This window comes from Chelon labrosus (genome assembly GCF_963514085.1).
Source record: "Chelon labrosus genome assembly, chromosome: 6".
Taxonomy (NCBI): domain Eukaryota; kingdom Metazoa; phylum Chordata; class Actinopteri; order Mugiliformes; family Mugilidae; genus Chelon; species Chelon labrosus.
In genome coordinates this window covers 20,944,800-20,964,160 of record NC_140342.1, presented here as the reverse complement: position 1 = coordinate 20,964,160, position 19,361 = coordinate 20,944,800, and the positions used below count along the sequence as shown (strand labels likewise).

General features: G+C 41.8%; 3 protein-coding genes across 3 annotated transcripts in view; 2 read left to right on the top strand and 1 right to left on the bottom strand.

Annotated features, from left to right (window-relative positions):
* Positions 1-1,707, top strand: part of piezo2b (piezo-type mechanosensitive ion channel component 2b) — an 82,281-nt gene extending 80,574 nt beyond the window's left edge. Inside the window, exon 54 of the mRNA XM_084546621.1 lies at positions 85-1,707. Within this exon, the coding sequence (XP_084402747.1) occupies positions 85-337 (253 nt within the window). The 3' untranslated portion in view covers positions 338-1,707. The remainder of the gene's footprint in view (positions 1-84) is intronic.
* A 2,755-nt stretch (positions 1,708-4,462) lies between these two features.
* napgb (N-ethylmaleimide-sensitive factor attachment protein, gamma b) lies at positions 4,463-9,069 on the bottom strand. Its single transcript, XM_084545914.1, has 12 exons — positions 8,927-9,069; positions 8,581-8,648; positions 8,386-8,470; positions 7,526-7,543; positions 7,410-7,440; positions 7,201-7,310; positions 6,985-7,051; positions 6,815-6,885; positions 6,549-6,627; positions 6,286-6,365; positions 6,024-6,153; positions 4,463-5,521 (listed from the first exon to the last, which is right to left on the bottom strand). The coding sequence occupies exons 1-12, from the start codon at positions 8,980-8,982 to the stop codon at positions 5,378-5,380; spliced, it is 939 nt and encodes a 312-aa protein (XP_084402040.1). The 5' UTR covers positions 8,983-9,069; the 3' UTR covers positions 4,463-5,377.
* A 1,782-nt stretch (positions 9,070-10,851) lies between these two features.
* Positions 10,852-18,805, top strand: rab12 (RAB12, member RAS oncogene family). Its single transcript, XM_084546734.1, has 6 exons — positions 10,852-11,212; positions 12,221-12,281; positions 14,486-14,624; positions 14,980-15,069; positions 15,351-15,455; positions 17,086-18,805. Exons 1-6 carry the CDS (start codon positions 10,987-10,989, stop codon positions 17,191-17,193), a joined length of 729 nt encoding a protein of 242 aa, XP_084402860.1. The 5' UTR covers positions 10,852-10,986; the 3' UTR covers positions 17,194-18,805.
* The last annotated feature ends 556 nt before the right edge of the window (positions 18,806-19,361 follow it).

The following is a 19,361-nucleotide window of genomic DNA, read 5'->3' as shown; positions in this document are numbered from 1 at the left end:
ACCAGATGAATAAGATCTTTATGAATCCACAAACCAAACATTTCCTCCTCTGTCTTTATCTCTCTCTCTCTGTCTCCTGTCCAGTATCATGGGCCTGTACGCCTCTGTCGTTCTGGTCATCGGCAAGTTTGTGCGCGAGTTCTTCAGCGGCATCTCCCACACCATCATGTTCGAGGAGCTGCCCAACGTGGACCGCATCCTCAAGCTGTGCACCGACATCTTCCTGGTCCGAGAGACGGGGGAGCTGGACCTGGAGGAGGACATGTACGCCAAGCTCATCTTCCTCTACCGCTCGCCAGAGACTATGATCAAGTGGACCCGGGAGAAAACTCAGTGACGGCGGGGGGCAGCGCGATAATGAGTGAAGATGAGTCGGAGCTTTTTCGGCGACGCTGCGTGGTGGCTCTCTCGGTGTGAGCAGCTATTTCCACCTACAAAGCAGCTGAGGACAAACTTTATCCTCCTCGGCTGAGCTCAGACGGCAGTGATGCAGTGTTAGCTCCACACAGAAACACTTTTCTCAGTTCTGAACTGATATTTTTTACTATTTAATGACGACAACGGTGACAGATTATTTAAAATTGAGCACAAATTTGCAGGTGCTGTATATATCTTGCTAAAGTTTGGCCTCCGGTGGATAAAACAAGCAGTTTTAAATATTTTAGGACAGTTTTTCCTAAGATGTAAAAAGTCTCATCCCTAATATGAAAGGAGATTTTTTTAACTAAACCCCTCATTGCTACCTGCCTCAAACATTTTCACAATCGCATGGAAGGTGGAGCGAAAACAGCTGCAACGTTAATCTTTAAGGGCTTCCCACCGACAGATAAGTGCACAACAATGACCGCAAGAGCACAATCTCAGATTTTCTCCAACTGGAACGTTTGGATCGTGGGACTGTGCAATACTGAGCTCCAGCTCCTCCAAGTCTTTGGAAGGACATGGAGCAAAAGAAACATGGAGCTTAAAGACATCCTGTTTTTTTTTTGTTGTTGTTTTTTTAAATGTCAGAGGCCACTCTGGAGACAAAATGCGGAAAACATCATCAGACAATCTTGCCTTATTTTGTTCCATATCTGTCTCAGGAAGAGCTGTTTTCACAGATATTCATCGTATATGTTACAATATGTAGGATTTGATGGATCTAAAAGAACACCAGATTGTAGAAATGATGAGAACTATTTAAATGGCATGAAATATAATTGACTGAGTGTGTTTACTGCACAGGGACACAGTTAACAGCTGTATTAAGGAAGAAAAAAAATCATCACTCTGGACTTTTACCGTCGCAGAGATTCGTCACCAACCGTCTGCAGGTTGGCTGGAGTCGAGATCCGTTTCTGAATCAGGGTAACGTGCATTAGGTGGTTGACCCTTGCACTCCGTCGCTTGTGGGGCTCGCTGTTTTTAACACTCGCACTGAGGCGCCCACCGCCGTGCATCCGGTCGCCACGAAGGAAGAGACGAGCAGACGCTAAACGGATTCCTCAACAACGAAGGGCTGAGACTCGGAGCCCTTTGGTCCCAACTATGCATTAGAGGACTTTGTAGCATGAGTGAAAAACTTTATTATTGCCATGACTAATTTTCAGTACATGTACATAAGGGTCACGCTGAGAGGACAGGTGGCGGAGGATTGAAATGTGAAACTGTACCTGTATGTTAAGGTAATGTGGTATGATAGAGGTCCAGAGATCTGCAAATAAAACGTCTGGAAAGGTGTCGAGTGTTTGTGTTCAGCTGCTGTTTGCTTGTGGAAGAGGAGTGTGAGGGAGAAGTCACAAAAACCTGGGATCCTCCAACTGAACGTAGTACAATGTCTTTTAAATTTCTTAAATTTCTTTTAATATATCAGTTTTTATCTTGTTTGTATTTCGTTGACAATTTGAGTATAAATAGAAAACCAAGTACAAAACCAACTACCAAGTGGACAAATAATATATGTATTTAAGTTACATCAGGCATAACATTATGACCACCTTCCTAATATTGTGTAGGTCTCCCTTGTGCCTCCAAGACTCATCAGAGAATGGACATGGGCCTTCTGAGGGTGTCCTGTGGTGTCTGGCAACACAATGTTGTTAGTGGGGGGGCCTTTGGGTTCTATGGGTTGATGGGAGGGGCCTCTGTGGATCATCCCACAGATACTTGTTGATCAGTTTGGGATCTAATGAATTTGGAGGCCAGATCAACACCTTGTGCATGTTTTTGAGTTCTTCCTAAAGCGTTGTTGTGTGTGTCTGCTGCCATCAAGGAGTGTCATTGCTATGGGGTGGGGGTGTCTGGTCTGGTCTAGGTGGGTGCCACATGTCTAAGTAACATCCACATGAATGAATGCCAGGTCCAGAAGTTTCTCAGCAGAACATTGAATTGTCATAAGAGGGTCAATGTTTTTCACGACTCCTGTCAGTGGTTTTAATGTTGTGGCTGATCAGTGTAAATATACAGTATATATTTAATGTTATATATACACTACATAGGGCTACTTCTAATGACCATCTCGTCCATTTGTTAGTCTTTAGCGCTACAAACTACAAACCAGGATAAGCGGTTCAACTTATCAAGACTTCAGTATTCATCGGCTGCTTCCGTCTTCTGTCACATCATCAATAAACATTGGATCCGGTGCTATCTGAAGCCATGTATATACTCACGCATAACACTGTTTCAACGCCGTGTTAAACAAATTGTGTTTTATGTTTCAGATCACGAGCCGTTCCAAAGTTTTTATCTCGGTCACTCTCATAAAGGTTGACAGTCTTTGGTCAGATCAAGGGTGCTTTTTGATAAGGTTTAATCTTGCCTTCCTGTTCCTGAGGTTTATGAAAGGTTTGCTTTCATGGAGTATTCTCCTCGGATCATATTAGACCTACCTCCTGCAGAGTCTTCTGCTGCTGCCTGGACGTTGAAGGGATGAATTAAAATAATCTTATTTCCTCTGAATGTTCAAAACCTTGACCCCTGCTAGCATGGCCTGTTTCACTTTTCACCGACAACTCCTTTGAACGCACCGAATCCCAGCAGCAGTCTCCAAACACTAAGCTTGGACCTTTTGCTTTCTTAAGTTATGAAGAAATAATGAAGTAACATCCCACATGTGTCCATGAAATAGCGTCGAGGATAGGAGTTGTACCAACTAGTCGATTTTACTGTTGCGCCATGACGCTTTAAGCAGGAAGTCGACTAGTCGCTCGATCACGTGACAATGACAACACGGACGCCTCCAAGAAGAAGACAGGTGAGAAGCCCGTTGCAGCAAACAAGCAGCGGTTCATCAAGTTTGTGGAAATACTTCACTAAAGATGACCGTGACCTGCAGTAAGTGAACACTGAAATACAACAAATATACTACTGTAATTCATGCTCTTCTGAAAAGACATCAGCTAAGATGGCTCCAAATACACAACTCCACCAAATGTCCTGCGGTAACATCAACTATTTGATGGTGAATTTCACTGTCTAAAGTTATTAGACCTTTACCTGCAATACGCGGAAAAGTTTTGGGAGATATACTGCATTTTTTTTAATCCAGGCCACGTTATATTATCTTAAAACACACTGCGAAGTCGACTGACATGTGGTGTTGAAGCTACAGCCGACAGTAGCTCGTGTTCAAGCTCCAGTTACCTCACAGAGACGCTACAGTATGTATTCAGGTCAAGAATACAGGTGTCATTGTTGCAAAGCATTACTTTCTACTGTGTTTTTCTGTGTGACGTCATCGACTAGTCGACGTCGACTTTCACCACAAATTAGTCGACTTTAAAAAATCGTTCAACCCCTATTTGGGGCCCCTGATAAACTAGTTGTAAATCCTAAAACCCTTTCGTTCAAGTTAAAGCTGAGCATCTGAACTTTAAGACTATATATTCATGACATAACTGTAACTGTAATGCTAAAAGAATAAATGTGTCAGTGTCCAAACGTACAGTATATGGACCTAACTGTATATTTGGGTTTGTAAATCATTAGGAGGAAGGTAATCTATCTTTAAAGCAATAAAACCTCAGCTCTACTTTAATACTATCATAAACTAATATCCGCTCAGATGTCATTAAGGAAGTCATGCTACGATAAGAGACCTTGACTACTATTTAATTTCCCCATTTGATGCTCAGTCTAAATATTTAGCCTGTTGTAAATATGAACTTAATGCTGCATTTTGGATTAGTAATCCAGTTCGGGCACTCCCTCAACTCTCCAGCTTTTTGGTCCCTAATGCACAGACGCTCAGAATAGGGAGGCATCACTAAAGCAGCATGGACGCATACGCATTAAATATCGCTTAACAGGGAGAAAAGCATTAGCCTCATCAAAGATAAATAGGTCTTAGGAAGCTACACAGTCATTACATGTCTGTCAGGGGCCATTTTGGTGCAGACATCTGCAGCCGCTGTTAGACTCACTGATATGGAAAATCTGTCTGCTAACTCGTTTAAGAAAATGTGCACAGACCATAAAATGCCACACAACGGAAATGTTTATTGATGCATGTGCAAAGTTTGGGAATACGCTTTCGAGGAATATACAAGAAGTGGGCACGAAAAAAATAAAAAAATAAAATGTAAACAGTCCCTTTTATTAGCGTTAAAACTTTTTTAACTGGCATTTTGTTGAGACTTTGCACAAACACAGCATCAGGAGGGATACGAGCGCCTCACTGCATGGTCCCTTTTTTATTTACTTTGAGGATAAAACTGTGGAAGCTGGAGGTTAACACACGGCCAGGACTATTTTTTATTTTATTTTAAGGTAACAAACAAACAGTCTAGCTTGGCTATAAGCTGCGTCAACAGTTTTTTAAATTTCCTTTAAAGACTTAAATAAGCGCTAGTGCTGAGGACAACAGTGTCGATCATTCTTAAGCATTAAACATTTCATTTTATTGGAACCATTCCAGACATGCGTTGACAACCCGACTGCGTATTGCTCCATTTCCAGGCCGCAGCCGTGAATACTGAATAAATTACCTCTGTACAAATAAACACCTATACACCGATCAAGTCATATGGACATACTTAGAGGATTTCTGATTGGAATATATCTTACACTCTACCCACAAACAAGAACAGCAGAATTTACAGCTTCACAGAGACGAGAAATAATAGAACAAGTACAAACAACAGGCTGAGGATCCCCCTCAAATAATAACACAAATTTAAAAGGCTCAGGTCGACTCTTCTGCAACACCTACTGTAACTGCTGGGGTGGTTTATAATTTGCTTCTTCTTGTTTCATATATATATTTTATATATTTTTCGCACGATAAAATCAAACAGCCAAACAGTGGGGCTTCACAGCTGAGAGGGGATTTGAACTCGCACACACAGTTGGTGGCAGGAGATGTGTAGAGTCGGCACTGGTGGAGGCGGGAGGGCTAACACAGGCCGCCCTCGTAGTCGTCCTCCTCATCTGCAGCAGCCGGCGCCCCGCCAGCGCCTCCTGCTGGAGCAGCAGCAGCAGCCTTCTTCTTCTTCCCTCCTCCTCCAGGTACCCTCAGGGAGATGGCCAGCTTGGCGTACTGTGGGGAAAGAAATGCACAAATTAGGCCTCCAGTCGAGTTTAGCGTCATTTAAACTACAATCTAGAGGATTGTTTGGACTGGATTTATTATTATTTATAGGGGGATATGAGCTGATTTTAGGTCCTGTATCTTCCTTGACACATAAAAAGCTATTTGTCCGTCTACTTTTTTTACTTTTCAGAAGCTCAGAGTTACGTGCAGGAAGTCAAAAATAGAAACGTCTTAACTCTGACACATCACGTCCATCTGGGAATCAACATAACAGCGGAAAATACGTTAGCGCACTCAGATTAAAACCTTAATCTCATTGAATGTGACCTCCTAAATTAAACTACTGAGCAAATTCAATATTTGATTTTTCCACCTCCTGCTCAAAATTAAAAAAAAAAAAAAACTCTGAATGTTACAGAGAAACCTGGTTTTAATTAAAAACATACGAGCAAGATTAAAAAAAAAAAAAAGATGAAATGTATTTTATTATTTACTCAACGGTACTCACATCATTGTCCATGTACTTCAGTAAAGGTGAGTTGCACACGCGGTAGACCTGGTCCTCGTCCTGCTCGTCGTAGCCCTGCAGTAGCGTCTCCATGGCAACGCAGTCTTCACTCCCGCTGTAACCCGGCAGGCTGGTGGAAAAGGAGGAGGTAACGTAAAGGCCGATGAAAGGTCACAAGAAATATGAGATTTGGTCTGTTTTTTTTTTTTTTCCCCAGATCAGGTTCCAGACAGCAGCAGTGAAGGTATTTGAGTTCTCATACCTGTAACTTTCTCTGACGCATTTATCAGCTGCTACGAAGTCGCCTCTGTGAAGATGAATCAACACCTGAGCGGTCGTTTTCTGAAGGAATGAAACAAACACAGCAATGTACATACGTTCAGTGAACGTTCGGCAAATAATAATGTCCTGTTTGCTTTTGCCTGGCTGTCTTCTGCTGTGCCCACACTGGAAACTCACTGTGGTAATGGGTTAAGTTTTAATTAATTTGTCTCATTTTATTAATTAAATGACAAGCTAGCCCACCTTGAAGCACATGGGAAAGTTCTCGATCTCTTTGTACATGTTCTTCTCTTTCTGTATGGCGACTGCTGCATCGTCCAGCCTGGTGAGGAAAGAGCAGAGAGAGGGAGGAGGTGAATTTTATCAGCAACGGAAAGAAAAAGAAAATCAAAAGATCCCGCGACCCTCCAGAGGACAAACGGTTACAATAACAGTAACACAAGTCACACATGTTCCGATCATCAGCTATAAAAGTAAAAGGTTAGTGTTAACGTCTCTTCATCTTTTACCTTTTTAACCTGACCAGAAGTCTGGAGGCTTTGCCCAGCAGTTCAACTGCCTGACGCAGACGGTCCTCATTCTACAGAAGCAGAAACAAGGACGCATCAGCTCCATGAAACATGGAAAAAAACAAAACAACATTAACCCTAAATGAATCAGATTTAGTTGACATCCTTACCTCGAATACACCAGCTGCCTTCTGATACAGGTCCACAGCTTTCTCCAGGTTTATAGGTTCGATCAGTCTGAGGAGCAAAGGCACAACATCAGGAAAGAATCAGATATGTATGAATTGTCATCACAGTAATGCTACTAAAAGTGTACCATTATATTAGACAATTGTAAAGTCAACAATTGTCTAATATAAGCTTCGCTCTAAGCTTCTTCTACTTACTTTCCGGCCCGGTCCAGAGCCATGGCAGCAGTGTCGGGAGTCCCGTTCTCCATGTACATCATGCAGGCTTTCTCTATTAGCTGGATGGCCTCCGGCATTTTCTTTTGCTCCTGTAGCAGTTTGCAAACACAGCAGAGTTATGATGTGCTGCAGACGCGTTACTCCCCCCCCCGTCTGCCTCGCAGTGATTTCCCTGTGGCTGCACTCACCTTCATCATCATACCTGCTTGTTCAATAGCCCTGAGGAAGAGGAGGAGAGTTAGAATAGGAGAAGCGCTTCTTATATAACTGATGAAATATTAGAATAATGAAACAAGATACTTACTTTGCAGCATGAAAAAGTCTGAAGAACAAGTTAAGGAAAGAGTCAAGTGACAATTAATGATTACTTATTACTCATTGATTTATCTGCCAGTCATTGTCTGTCCATTTGCTCAGTGTGTGAAACGCCAAAACATGGCAGCTTCCTGCAGCCTAAGATGACATCTTCATTTAGCTTGATCTGTCTGCTCATTCATCCAAAGCTCTGAAGATATATCATAAAGAAAATCATACATAATGAAGAAAGGCAGGTTCAGTTTTGCATTTGTGAATATTTTTGCGCTATACACCGATCAGCCATATCATGAATAACACTGACTTGGATGAGATATATTCAGCAGCAGGTTAACTTTTTGTCCTTGTTGATGTTAAAAGCAGGAGAAAATGGGCAATAAACTAGCGATGTCTAGACAGCCGGGTCAGAGCATCTCCAAAACTGCAGCTTCTGTGGTGTGTTGCTAGTCTGCAGTGGTCAGCACTTGAGCATTGTTGCAGACCACTCACACCCTCTTAATGGAAACGGCGTTCCCTGACGACAGTGTCCTCTTTCAGCAGAATAATGTTGCCTGCCACAAAGCAAAAACGGAGCAGGAATCGTCTCTCCGTCCATTCAAGCGTCTTGTGGGATGGACAGGACAGACGAGTCAGACAAGTCCGATCCGTGGAGGCCTCACCTCACAAGTTGCAGGACTTAAAGCATCTGCTGCTAAATGTCTTGGTATCAGACACCACAGCACAGATTCAGAGGTCTAGGGACCTAAACAATATTATAGGCCTTCATTGGTCATAATGTTAAGGCTGATTGGTGCATCTACGGCTCATAGGTGAAGCTGTGGTTGCAGCTGCAGAGATTAGACAGGATACGTCTTGTTTTCTGTGTGGTATTCAGCCTCCTTCAGGTAAGCCTCCTTTGCTTGCTCATACTGCTTTGCATTCTTGAAGCACACAGCTGAAAACGGGACACAGGGCTCAGTAAAAAAACAAACAAAATGCGACATCTATCAAAGGCACATCTCCAGTTTTTTTTTAATTTATTTATTTATTATTGATTAGTTTTACCTGCTTTGGCGTATTCCGATGCGGCACTGTCAAAATCAGGCTTCCACTTTGTCAGACCTGTCTTTAAGCTACAAAAACACCAGCAAATTATGAACGGCTAGAGCTAGCAGGGTAAATAAGCACAACCGGGTTATTTACGCTCACATATAAAAAACACAAAATGATGGCTTATTTATAATCTATTGAATTCAATTAAAATGCACTGATAAAATAAGCACAGTATTAGTTTATGTCGCATAACCGTTAAGCTAAAGATGCCACAGTGGCCTTACAGCTAGCTAACATCAGTAGTGAAACTATCAACCTATTAGCAAGAAAGATACGTGATTTTTTAGTCTCGACTCACCATTTTTCCGCTTTGGCTATGTGCTCGTGAGCTTCGTTTATCTTCTGAGCAGCCATGGTGTTAATTAATCTGCGGTTTATAACGAGTTTGTTACCGATAAAATATCCGTGGATGTTGTTTCGTCGATGTTTGGATTAACAGGAACTCCTCCTCGGCCGCAACGTCATCCGGTGTCGCAGGCTACGGCAGCCGCAGAGGGTAAAAACAAACCCCGGAAAAGGCGAAGCAACTAATGTAGTGGAAGTGTTGCGAAAAAATGAGCCGTTGAAGCCGTTTTAATATTAAATAATTAACTATTAATACATAATCTGCGGTCAAACGATGCAATATAATGGTAACTGAATGTCTGACACCTTTATAAAACTATTATTATTAAAACTATTGTATTTACAGTGTTATAAATTGAGTGTCTGTGGTGACATTCCCGCACAAAATCACAAACTGTCCACTGCAGTTACACCGGTCAGCCACGACATTAAAACCACAAAGTGAATAACACTCCTGGTGAATGTTACTAAGATATGTACCACCACCTGAACCTTGTTTGAGACCAATAAGAAGCATAGGCTACCGGTTAACCATGTGTAGTAGCGTAAAGAAAATGTAATATATCACACTAGACCACCTTCTTCGATTGCTCTGTAGTCCTCTGTGATGCTCATATGTCCACTGCTGCAGTTTGATAGATACTGACCACTGCGGACCTGGAACATCCTACAAGAGCTGCAGTTTTAGAGATTCTCCTGGCCCAGTCGTCCAGACGTCACAATGTGGTGTTGTGACTACGATATAATCTGTGTTATTTACATAATGTTATGGCGGATTGGTGTACAGTGTGCAGTATCTCGGCCTGAGATGGTAGGTGGACCTAATGCCCAACTGACTGGATGTCACACTATCTGAGAAGTGAGATTCAAAACACACGTTTCAGATTTTTGCATGCATGTGGGACAAAGCAGCTCAGTTTTTCCCATGACGCATTGGACCTTGAGTTTTAACCCCAATTAAAGGGTAGTCTTGACTTTATTTATACAGCCGGAAGTCACCAATTTGCCACAAGAGGCTATAAAATCTGTACAGCCTACAAAACACTCTGTCCCTGTACTCCAAGCACATGATTCATCATTGCAAGTTGCTTTAAGATCAATTTTACTGACAGAACTGCTTGATTGTGATACAAAAAGAGGAAGAACTTAAAATCCAGGTAATGCAGAAAGAAATGTTTAACATTTGAGACTTTATCCGTCACATCCACTACACCAGACAATAGAGGGGCAGCGGAGCTCATTCTCTAACAGACTGATCCAGCTCCGCTCCCACACTGAACGCTACAGGACTACTTTCATACCATTCTCTGTCCAGTTGTACAACAACTCACCTTTCTGTGACAGATAACTCATTGTTATTAATGTTAATGGACACTACTGCACCTTACACCTTACCCTGTATATATAATTTATATTTATATTCTTCCATTTCTTGTACATTTGTTCATATTCTAATATGATAATTTGTACATTTTGGCTTATACTATTTCTATTTTATGTTACTAGATCTTATTCTACTTATTTTTTATTTCTATTTTATTTAATTTAATCTTTTCTTTTTATCTGAGGTTCTTAAGAGTGTGTTTTTTATGACAACTAAGCTACTGTAACCAAGCAATTTCCCTTGTGGATCAATAAAGTTTATCTAAGTCTAAGTCTAAGTTTATCTGTCTGTCTACACACTTATGACCAAAAATACTGGAGACTCTTGTGAAAAGATTTAATCTGTTCAAACACCAACATATTAAATAATGATGTTGGCTGTTTTTAATAAAGTAATTATTGATAATAATAATAATAGAGATGGGCCGGAAGCGGAAGTGACGTCACTGCGCCCCCGGTCTCTCATGGCTGAACAACAACAACTGTCGGTCACTGGCAAACTTTCCCAAACTTCTTCAGAGACTAAAGAAAGTTGGCAGTAGCGAGTTGTTGTGACCCCACAGCAGTCCAGGCGTGTTTGTTTGTTCTCCTTTTTTTTTTTTTTTTTAAATCCCAAATGTGGAATTACTGATGGATCCGAGATATGACATACCGCGGAGGGCCGCCGGTGGCAGCGGTGGCTCCGCGAACTCGTCCCCCGCTCTGGGGGCTCAGTCTCGCCGCAGGAAGATTCCTCCCAGACCCGCTGATTTCAAACTTCAGATTATCATAATCGGCTCCCGCGGCGTGGGCAAAACCAGCATCATGGAGAGATTCACCGACGACACTTTCTGCGAAGCCTGCAAGTCGACCGTAGGTGAGGACAAGAGACGGGTTTTTGTCCACTTTTTTGTCCTATTAAACTAGCTGCGGCATGTAGCAGGGCTCCGGCTACTTACTGGAGAAGAGATGCTTAAACCACCATGGGCTGGACGTAATAAACCCCATGCCTCATACTTTACTGCATAATAAAACAGAATAAAGGCTACACTATTATCTATACCTGGCTAACTTAAGCTAACTTTAATAGTCGCATTATTTTAGCTAAAAACAGACATAGCTAGTTGACCATGTTGCTGGAAGTAAACAGTGTTTTCCTGTTATTCACTCACATGTTTCTGTATAGTAATAGTCTTTTAGGTGGTTGTTGTGTATTTATTTTTTGTATAAAGCCCTGCATAAACACTTTTTATGGATCTTTATAACCTGTTTACTGCTGGTTAGTACGTTTTGTTTATTCAAATCAGTGTATAGTCTTGTCCTGTCAAAGGCCACCTCAGTAATTTTCATATTTTTAAATAAGGAAGTGACATTTACCTACATATCTCTACAAATACATGTAAAAAAAAAAAGCTGCCAGCTTTGCTAACTTAAAAACAAAAGTACACTGTGGAAAGATGCTGTGCCATGGCCATGGCTTTTAAAACACTGTTTATATGTGGAAGTAGGTAAACAGTCCTGTGACCAGTACAGCAGCCAGCCATAGTGTCCAGTCCCAAAAATAGTCACACACACAAGCAGCTGCAGTGGCAGAGCTCCATTTTGTGCCCTGTCATTCCTGGGACACAGCTCGCAGTGCTTCTCAAATATTGTCCTCTTTTGATAACCTAAATGTCCTTCCCTAGTGATTTTTAAAGACTTTTCTTGCCTTACTTATATTCCCCTAGAACATGTGTGCCATGTGCAGCTGTATTAAGCACAATGCACTTAAACACAACTATTTTAGAAACATTTTGATGCCAGTGAACTGAAATTAGGCCCACACAAAGTTTAAACAACACGGGAAGTGCTGGCATTTATGTTTGTTCTGATTTTCCCCTCGCAGGAGTCGACTTCAAAATCAAAACTGTCGAGCTGAGAGGGAAGAAGATCAGACTACAGATATGGTGAGTAACTGCTCAGAAGTCTCCTCTTCTTTTACTCTTCTGTGTGGTGCATTTCTTCTGTCTGTCTTATCGCTGCTGCTGCCTGCTCCAGCTACTGCTGCCTTACAGGGTGCATCACGGCTTTGTACACAACATAATACATGTTTTTCTATGTAAAAACACTGGGAATCTAACTTTTAACTTCACGTGAGCGGCACATTAATAATTCATGTTAACGGATTCCAGTTTACATGCACATTTGAAAATGCATCTCGTAACCTGGGTTAAAGGTTTATAAACTGTTTCATGGTTTGAAGCAAAGCAGATTAACCCACTGCCACTATTAGCCGTGTTTCAGAGCGTGAAGTAAGCGAGGTTTCATGTACTTGGCGTTGCTCTAGCAGCTGTTCATGGGTTGGTCGTGACAGCCTGAACCTCTATATGTATGTGATAAACCCTTCTGATTAAGGTTCTTGCTGACGGTGCACACACCCAAATTTAAATTTCTACTGCATACATGAAAACCAGCCTCTTATTTGACTAATCTTTGCCTTTTCCGCCTGCAGTAAGTTGACACACTCACAATGAATTGCAGTGGTCCAGAATTAGCTCTAAAGCCTCTGCAGATTATTCTTAAACCAGTAATAAATAACGGTAATTAGATTTTGGTTAGATTTAATTAAAAGTAGGAAAAATCTTTCATTATAATACCATCATCAGTCTTTGTATAGCAACTCCAGATGTATGAATTTTCTTTTCTTCACTATTCTGATATCACATTTGAACTGATGTAGAAATCAGACACGCGTGAAGCAATTCGGACGTCTGGAACCAGGCTGTTGCTCAAACTGGGACACCAGAGACGAGGAGGATGTTATTTGATTCTGTTATGCTATTCTTACTGTCTTGTGACTTCAGCGAGCCTCTAATTAGATTTTGCAAAAAAAAAATGTTGTGTCCAGTGATAGAAACCATGCTCCAAATTACAGTTAGAATACACTGTGCGATGCATGTATTCGTACACTGAACATATGCACTGACAGTGTGGGGACTCCATCGCTTGTTTCACTAACTCATCTGTCCTGCTCACTAACACCCCACCACATCCACCCTTTTACCACTTCCCGTGTTGCCCCCCGTTCCTCTTCCTGCCTTTGACCTTTCCTTTCGGGATCGCCGTCGTCACTCGTGTGTGTCGTCTCTCATGTTGAACCGCTCACATCAGAGCTGCATCACCGCTGCGTCAAGCCTTGCCTAACCCTGTGCCATTGTGCTGCTGTCGTCTCTGTCCGCTCTTCTGCTCATAAACCTGACTGTGACTCACGGGGGGAAAATGGGAGAGGCTAGCTGGCTGGAGGTACAGTAACACTGCACTGTGAGTGTCGTTCGAGCCGCCTGTCACGCTGCTAATCCACACTCAGATGAGTCACACCACATCTTAAAAATGAACCCACACATGGATTTAAAGTCGAGATTTAAAACTGAGGAGCGTTAAAACATATTCAGTAACCTGTGAGATCTGATTTTGTTTATTAAATCATTGCTAGCGGGTGATTTCATTACTGTGTCTTATTGATCTTTCGTCATAGTATCTCATTTAAGAACAAGGATCTTCAGTTATGTGATTTATTGGCTAATTGTTAGATAGTGATACCTGGTTAATCCCACACAAATGTTTTGTATACTAACTGAAATCATAAGTTAGAACTGATTCTTCTTTATCTTTTGATTAGAGACTTTCATTTTTAAACTTTAGCCATTTAAGCGTTTTAATGGAAAGCCTTGTTGAGACCTGGTATTGATATGTGTCCTGAGTGATCAGATAAGAAGTGATCGGGAACAGCACAAGGTGTTGACCTGGCCTCCAAATTCCCTAGATTTCAAACTGATCAAGTATCTGTGGGATGATCCATAGAGGCCCCTCCCCTCAACCCATAGGACCCAGAGGCCCCCCACTAACAACATTTTGTTGCCAGACACCACAGGACACCCTCAGAAGGCCCAAATTTTTTCCCAAACGAATGAGACATAACTCCCAAGTGGTAAAGACCACCTCCAAATTCATCCTCGGTGCGTCTCAGGCGTGTTCACATCTATACTTCGGATCACTCAGGGTGCAGGTTAATAACAGGTCTGAACGGGATCCAGTTTGTTATTAGAAGTAGTGGTGACTGAGCACTTCTGTGACTTTTGTGACGTTTGATTGAATCTCGTCTCTCTTCCAGGGACACTGCTGGCCAGGAGAGGTTCAACAGCATCACGTCAGCCTACTACAGAGGAGCCAAGGGAATAGTTCTCGTGTACGATATCACAAAACAAGAGACGTTTGAGGACCTTCCCAAATGGATGAAAATGATAGACAAGGTAGACACCAACCCACCACGTTAGACACAGTTTATTATAAACATATTCTCTCGTAAAATTAAAAATTGCTGCCTTTGTTTTTAAGTTAGCATGGGTAGCAGTTACACGTCATTCATTCAGTCCTGCCTTTTTTATGATCACGTAGCTGAAAACCCAAGTATATTATTACATAAACAACCTATATTGCATTTTACTCTGAATTTCCCCTTTAGTTGTTGAACTATCCATCGACTCAGTTATCAATGTGACAGTACTCTGCACAGATTTGATTGCAGTAATCTGGTTTGACCTTTATGAAATGGGAGGCTGGTGATTTCCTGACGCGTGTCTGCTCTGCTGTCTGTTTTCGTGTCAGTACGCCTCAGAGGAGGCCGAGCTTCTGCTGGTTGGAAACAAGCTGGACTGTGAGACCGATCGTATCATCTCCAGACAACAAGGAGAGAGGGTGGGTCCAAGTCTCACATATCATCATATCACAGAAGCACATCTTTGTAAATATGGACGGAACAAAGGATTTGCAAGACGATGCAGTGAAACAAATACTAGCTGTATTAATATATATATTACCAACAAGTTCTTATATATTCCAAATAATGGAACATGTGGGGTATGTTTTCTTTTTTCTTTCCAACTCATTAATTTTAGATGGTGTGAATCAGGGAATCAGTTTATTTTAGGACTTTCCTTGCTGACGTGTAGCTCATTGTACTCTTGTTTGTTTTGCAGTTTGCCTCTCGAATAAGTGGAATGCGCTTCTGCGAAGCCAGTGCCAAGGACAACTTTAATGTGGATGAGATCTTCCTGAAGCTAGTTGACGACATTCTTAGCAAGGTTGGTGTGTGATTATTTCCAGTGAAAGGAAAGTTTGACAGATTATTCCAGCCGCTACTGGAACAACAGCCTGCTCTGTTCGACTCCTTGTCTCAGGAGTATAATCAATATAAGTTCAGTCGGCTAAATAAATCGTATTATTTTATTGCCATCGTAACACTTTCGTGGGACATATTTGTGGCATCATCCTGACAGTTATTTACACCTAAATACTTCTCAAGTGTATGTTTCTGCTCTTTACTGGCACAAAGAAATGATTAGCAGAACAAAAAAAAAGCCATCTCTGGGTGGATATAAACCGATCAGGCATAACATTATGACCACCTTCCTAATAGAATAGAATAGAATAAAACTTTATTGTCCACCGAGGTGGAAATTTGGCATCGCCTCACCAACACAAAGGACATACAGTACTAAAATACCAAAGTTGACAAATACAGACAAACAGCATTACATTGACATAATAATAAATACAGTAAGACAGTGGGTGGCAGTTCAAGTCACTACATGTGGATTGGTCACTTGGTTGTGTTAAGAATGCCAATGGCATTAGGGATAAAAGATTTTTTAAAAACCCCATGGCCAGAGGGGCTCTATAGCGCCTCCCAGATTTCAAAAGTTCGAACTGATTAAAAAAGAGGGTGGGAGCTATTGTGTAGGTCTCCCTTGTGCCTCCAAAACAGTCGTGACTCAGCAGAGAATGGACATGGGCCTTCTGAGGGTGTCCATAATGTTGTTAGTGGGGGGGCCTTTGGGTCCTATGGGTTGAGGGGAGGGGCCTCTGTGGATCATCCCACAGATACTTGATCAGTTTGGGATCTAGTGAATTTGGAGGCCAGGTCAGCACCTTGTGCTGTTGTTTTTTTTAGTTCTTCCTATAGTGTTTTTGTGTGTGTGCCAGTGTCAGGCTGCATCCTGGTGGCGATGGCTGCTGCCACACGGGGTGGGGGTGCCTGGTCTGGTCTAGGTGGGTGCTACATGTCTAAGTAACATCCACATGAATGAATGCCAGGTCCAAAAGTTTCCCCGCAGAACATTATATTATCACAAGACGGTCAATGTTATTTACTTCTCCTGTCAGTGGTCATAATGTTGTGGCTGATCGGTGTACGTGCCAGCTGGATGTTGGCTGTAGTTTTTTGCGGTGTGTTCTAGTACAACATCGCACTTCTCTTCCAGTAGTTCTTTGCTGTGTGTGTCTGAACATTATATCATTTAATCACATTCACTCTCAGGTCTCTCAGGTTTTATATTCACAGACTAAACTGAACAGCACCAGGATCTGCACACCATTTTGTGCAGTCTCAACCCCATTGTTTAGCTGGATTATGTGTGAAAGCAGCCTTCACATACTCTTTTTTTTTAACTGACCTTTCTTTGTGGACTCATTTGTCACTTTTGGCTCTCATTCAGACTACATTAGTTGTTGGAAGCCTCCGTTTAAAAAGCTCCACAATCCTTTTATAATTTGTCTTTCCGTCAGAACACTTCTCTGTTTAGTAAATCTCCCTCTGTCACAAGAGATATAATTCTTTGGCTCTCTATTATTTTGTTGGTATCTTGCTAGCAAGTGATTTGTTGAGCTGCTAGACTTATTGTCTTCATGTCGCCTTTGTCCCTGATCCAACAGATGCCTCTGGAAGTTCCCAACAAGGAGCTTTCCAACAGCGTCCTGTCTCTGCAGCCTGAACCGGAAGTGCCGCCGGAGTTACCCCCTCCCCGCATGCGCTGTTGCTGAGAGTCGGCGTAGCCTCCCGCCCCCCATCCTACATCCTATGCACACAGACACACACACACTCTCACACACACCCTCACTCACACATCATGCAGTGCATCAATCTGGCCACCAGGGGGCAGCACACTGCAGCAGTTCGTTGACAGCTGCCTTTTAAGCTGCATGGACTCTCTCAAACAACCAGTATTATTCCCTTTTTTTCTTCTCTAACGATCTGTAACCGTACACTAGCACCACTCTAACACTTGTCAAATCACCCACTTCCTACCACCTGTCTGTCTACACTTGACCCCGACTACCTCATTGCTCGGACCGATAGGCTAGCTGTGCCCCGCCCCGCAGGTGCCTTCCAGGTAGAGAGTCCTCTGGTAGCAGTTGCACATTTTCTAAGGATTGGGATTACTGAGGGTCCTACAGCTTGTTCTCTTGCCGTGTTCTTTTGTCATCACACTAAGCGTAGCGCTACGTCATCTTTTAGCTCACACAAAAAAAAAGGATAACGACATCTCACGCCTCCACAGCTTAGTTTAAATTCTGGGTCAACAGGTACACTAGTTTTATGAAATAATTAATAAGATAGTGTTGTCTTGAGGTAAAACACAAGCACATGGTGTAAATATGGTGTGTTGCAGTCATGACTGGACAAGGTGCAGATGTTGGCAGTCGGTGGTTGTGTAGTGGTGGTGGTGATCATATCAGTTATATTTTTTTTTGCTTTGCCTTAAAGTGTTAAAGTGTCTGAAAAAGGCACGTTTCAGAATTGTATAAATTAATTTTTTTTTGCACTACGATCCATCTTTACTAGTTAAAATGACATGCAAGAAGAAGAGGAAAGTACACGACTCGTAGGTTAGCACTACTAAATGTCGACGCTCTGAATTCTGCCTGGAAGTAATTTAATGGAGACGCAAGGAGAGATGGGTAACGTAGTCTTTCGAGGGATCGGTGTTCGCACGGGGGCATTCTCCATGTGTGCTGCTGGCTCATCGGAGGGAATGGAGACAGTAAGAAACTAGCACATGTGGTTTTAGCCTTTGTTACTAATATTTCTAAATGTTTTGGTGTTTTTCTTTTTTCCCCTCTTGATTCAAATACAGCGTAGAGAAAAAATTGAGTGCATAAAGGTTTGTTTAGTATTTGAATGACTCAGGAAAATTTGATTGACGTTTTCTGTTGGACTCAGTTCTCTAACAGATCAATAAAGAAATATCTCGTTAAACATCCTGCTTAAAGTGGTTTGAAATTTTAGATTTGGATTCTTTTTTTTTTTATGGACCAGTACGTGGATATCTCATTACCTTGCACATATTTTTTTTTTTTTAAAAGTACCCGGCATGTAAGCCCTCCTGTGTTCACACACACATTAACTCCCGTTTAATTCTTCCGTCTCTGTTTTGAAACTGATGCAATATTAGCAGTGTAGCTGTGACTGTTTTGTTCCTACGTGAAGAAAGACGCGCCCGTTCAAAAGGACCTGATCTGAAATGACTCAAACTGACTTTCTCTCAGTTTATTTTCATTGTTTTTTTTGGGTTTTTTTGTGGGTTTAAAGTGGCACATTGTATATTCTAACAAATGAGTAGTTTCATACCAAAATAAAGATGTTGAAATGTGACGTTTTCACTAATTAAACCGTCATCCAACCACATTTCTTTTGCAATAAGATTATCAGCCAGCAGACGACTTTTACATACGATGATCTGGAAGTTTGTCGTTAGCATTTCTTCACCTTTTTTTGCAGCGAAACCTCTTATTGGACTTTTAGCAAACCTTTTGCACACTAACCCTGTGGTCTTTTGTTTTTAATAGCCTTATACTACTCTGTGTTTTAAATATACATTTAAAAAAAAAAAAAGAAGAAGCTTTTATTTGAAACCTGTATCCTTTAAGATGGAAGACTGTACTTTGTATTAAACCTGTTATGAGTCTTTGAAGAGTTTTGGCATGTTTAAAGCTGATATTTATAACTTGTGGCATTCTTGAACTAATGAGATGCAATTAAAGATGTCTATATTTATTACCAGATTGTGGTCTCTTATTGTGGTCTTTTTAAAAAAACGTGTTGGTGCAGGTGGCCAATAATTGTGTGCGCCGCTGGGACATGCGCACCAGAGCGCGTCAGACCTGGTCCAAGAGAAAGCAAGGGGTGTGCTCCGCTCGGGTGCTTGTGA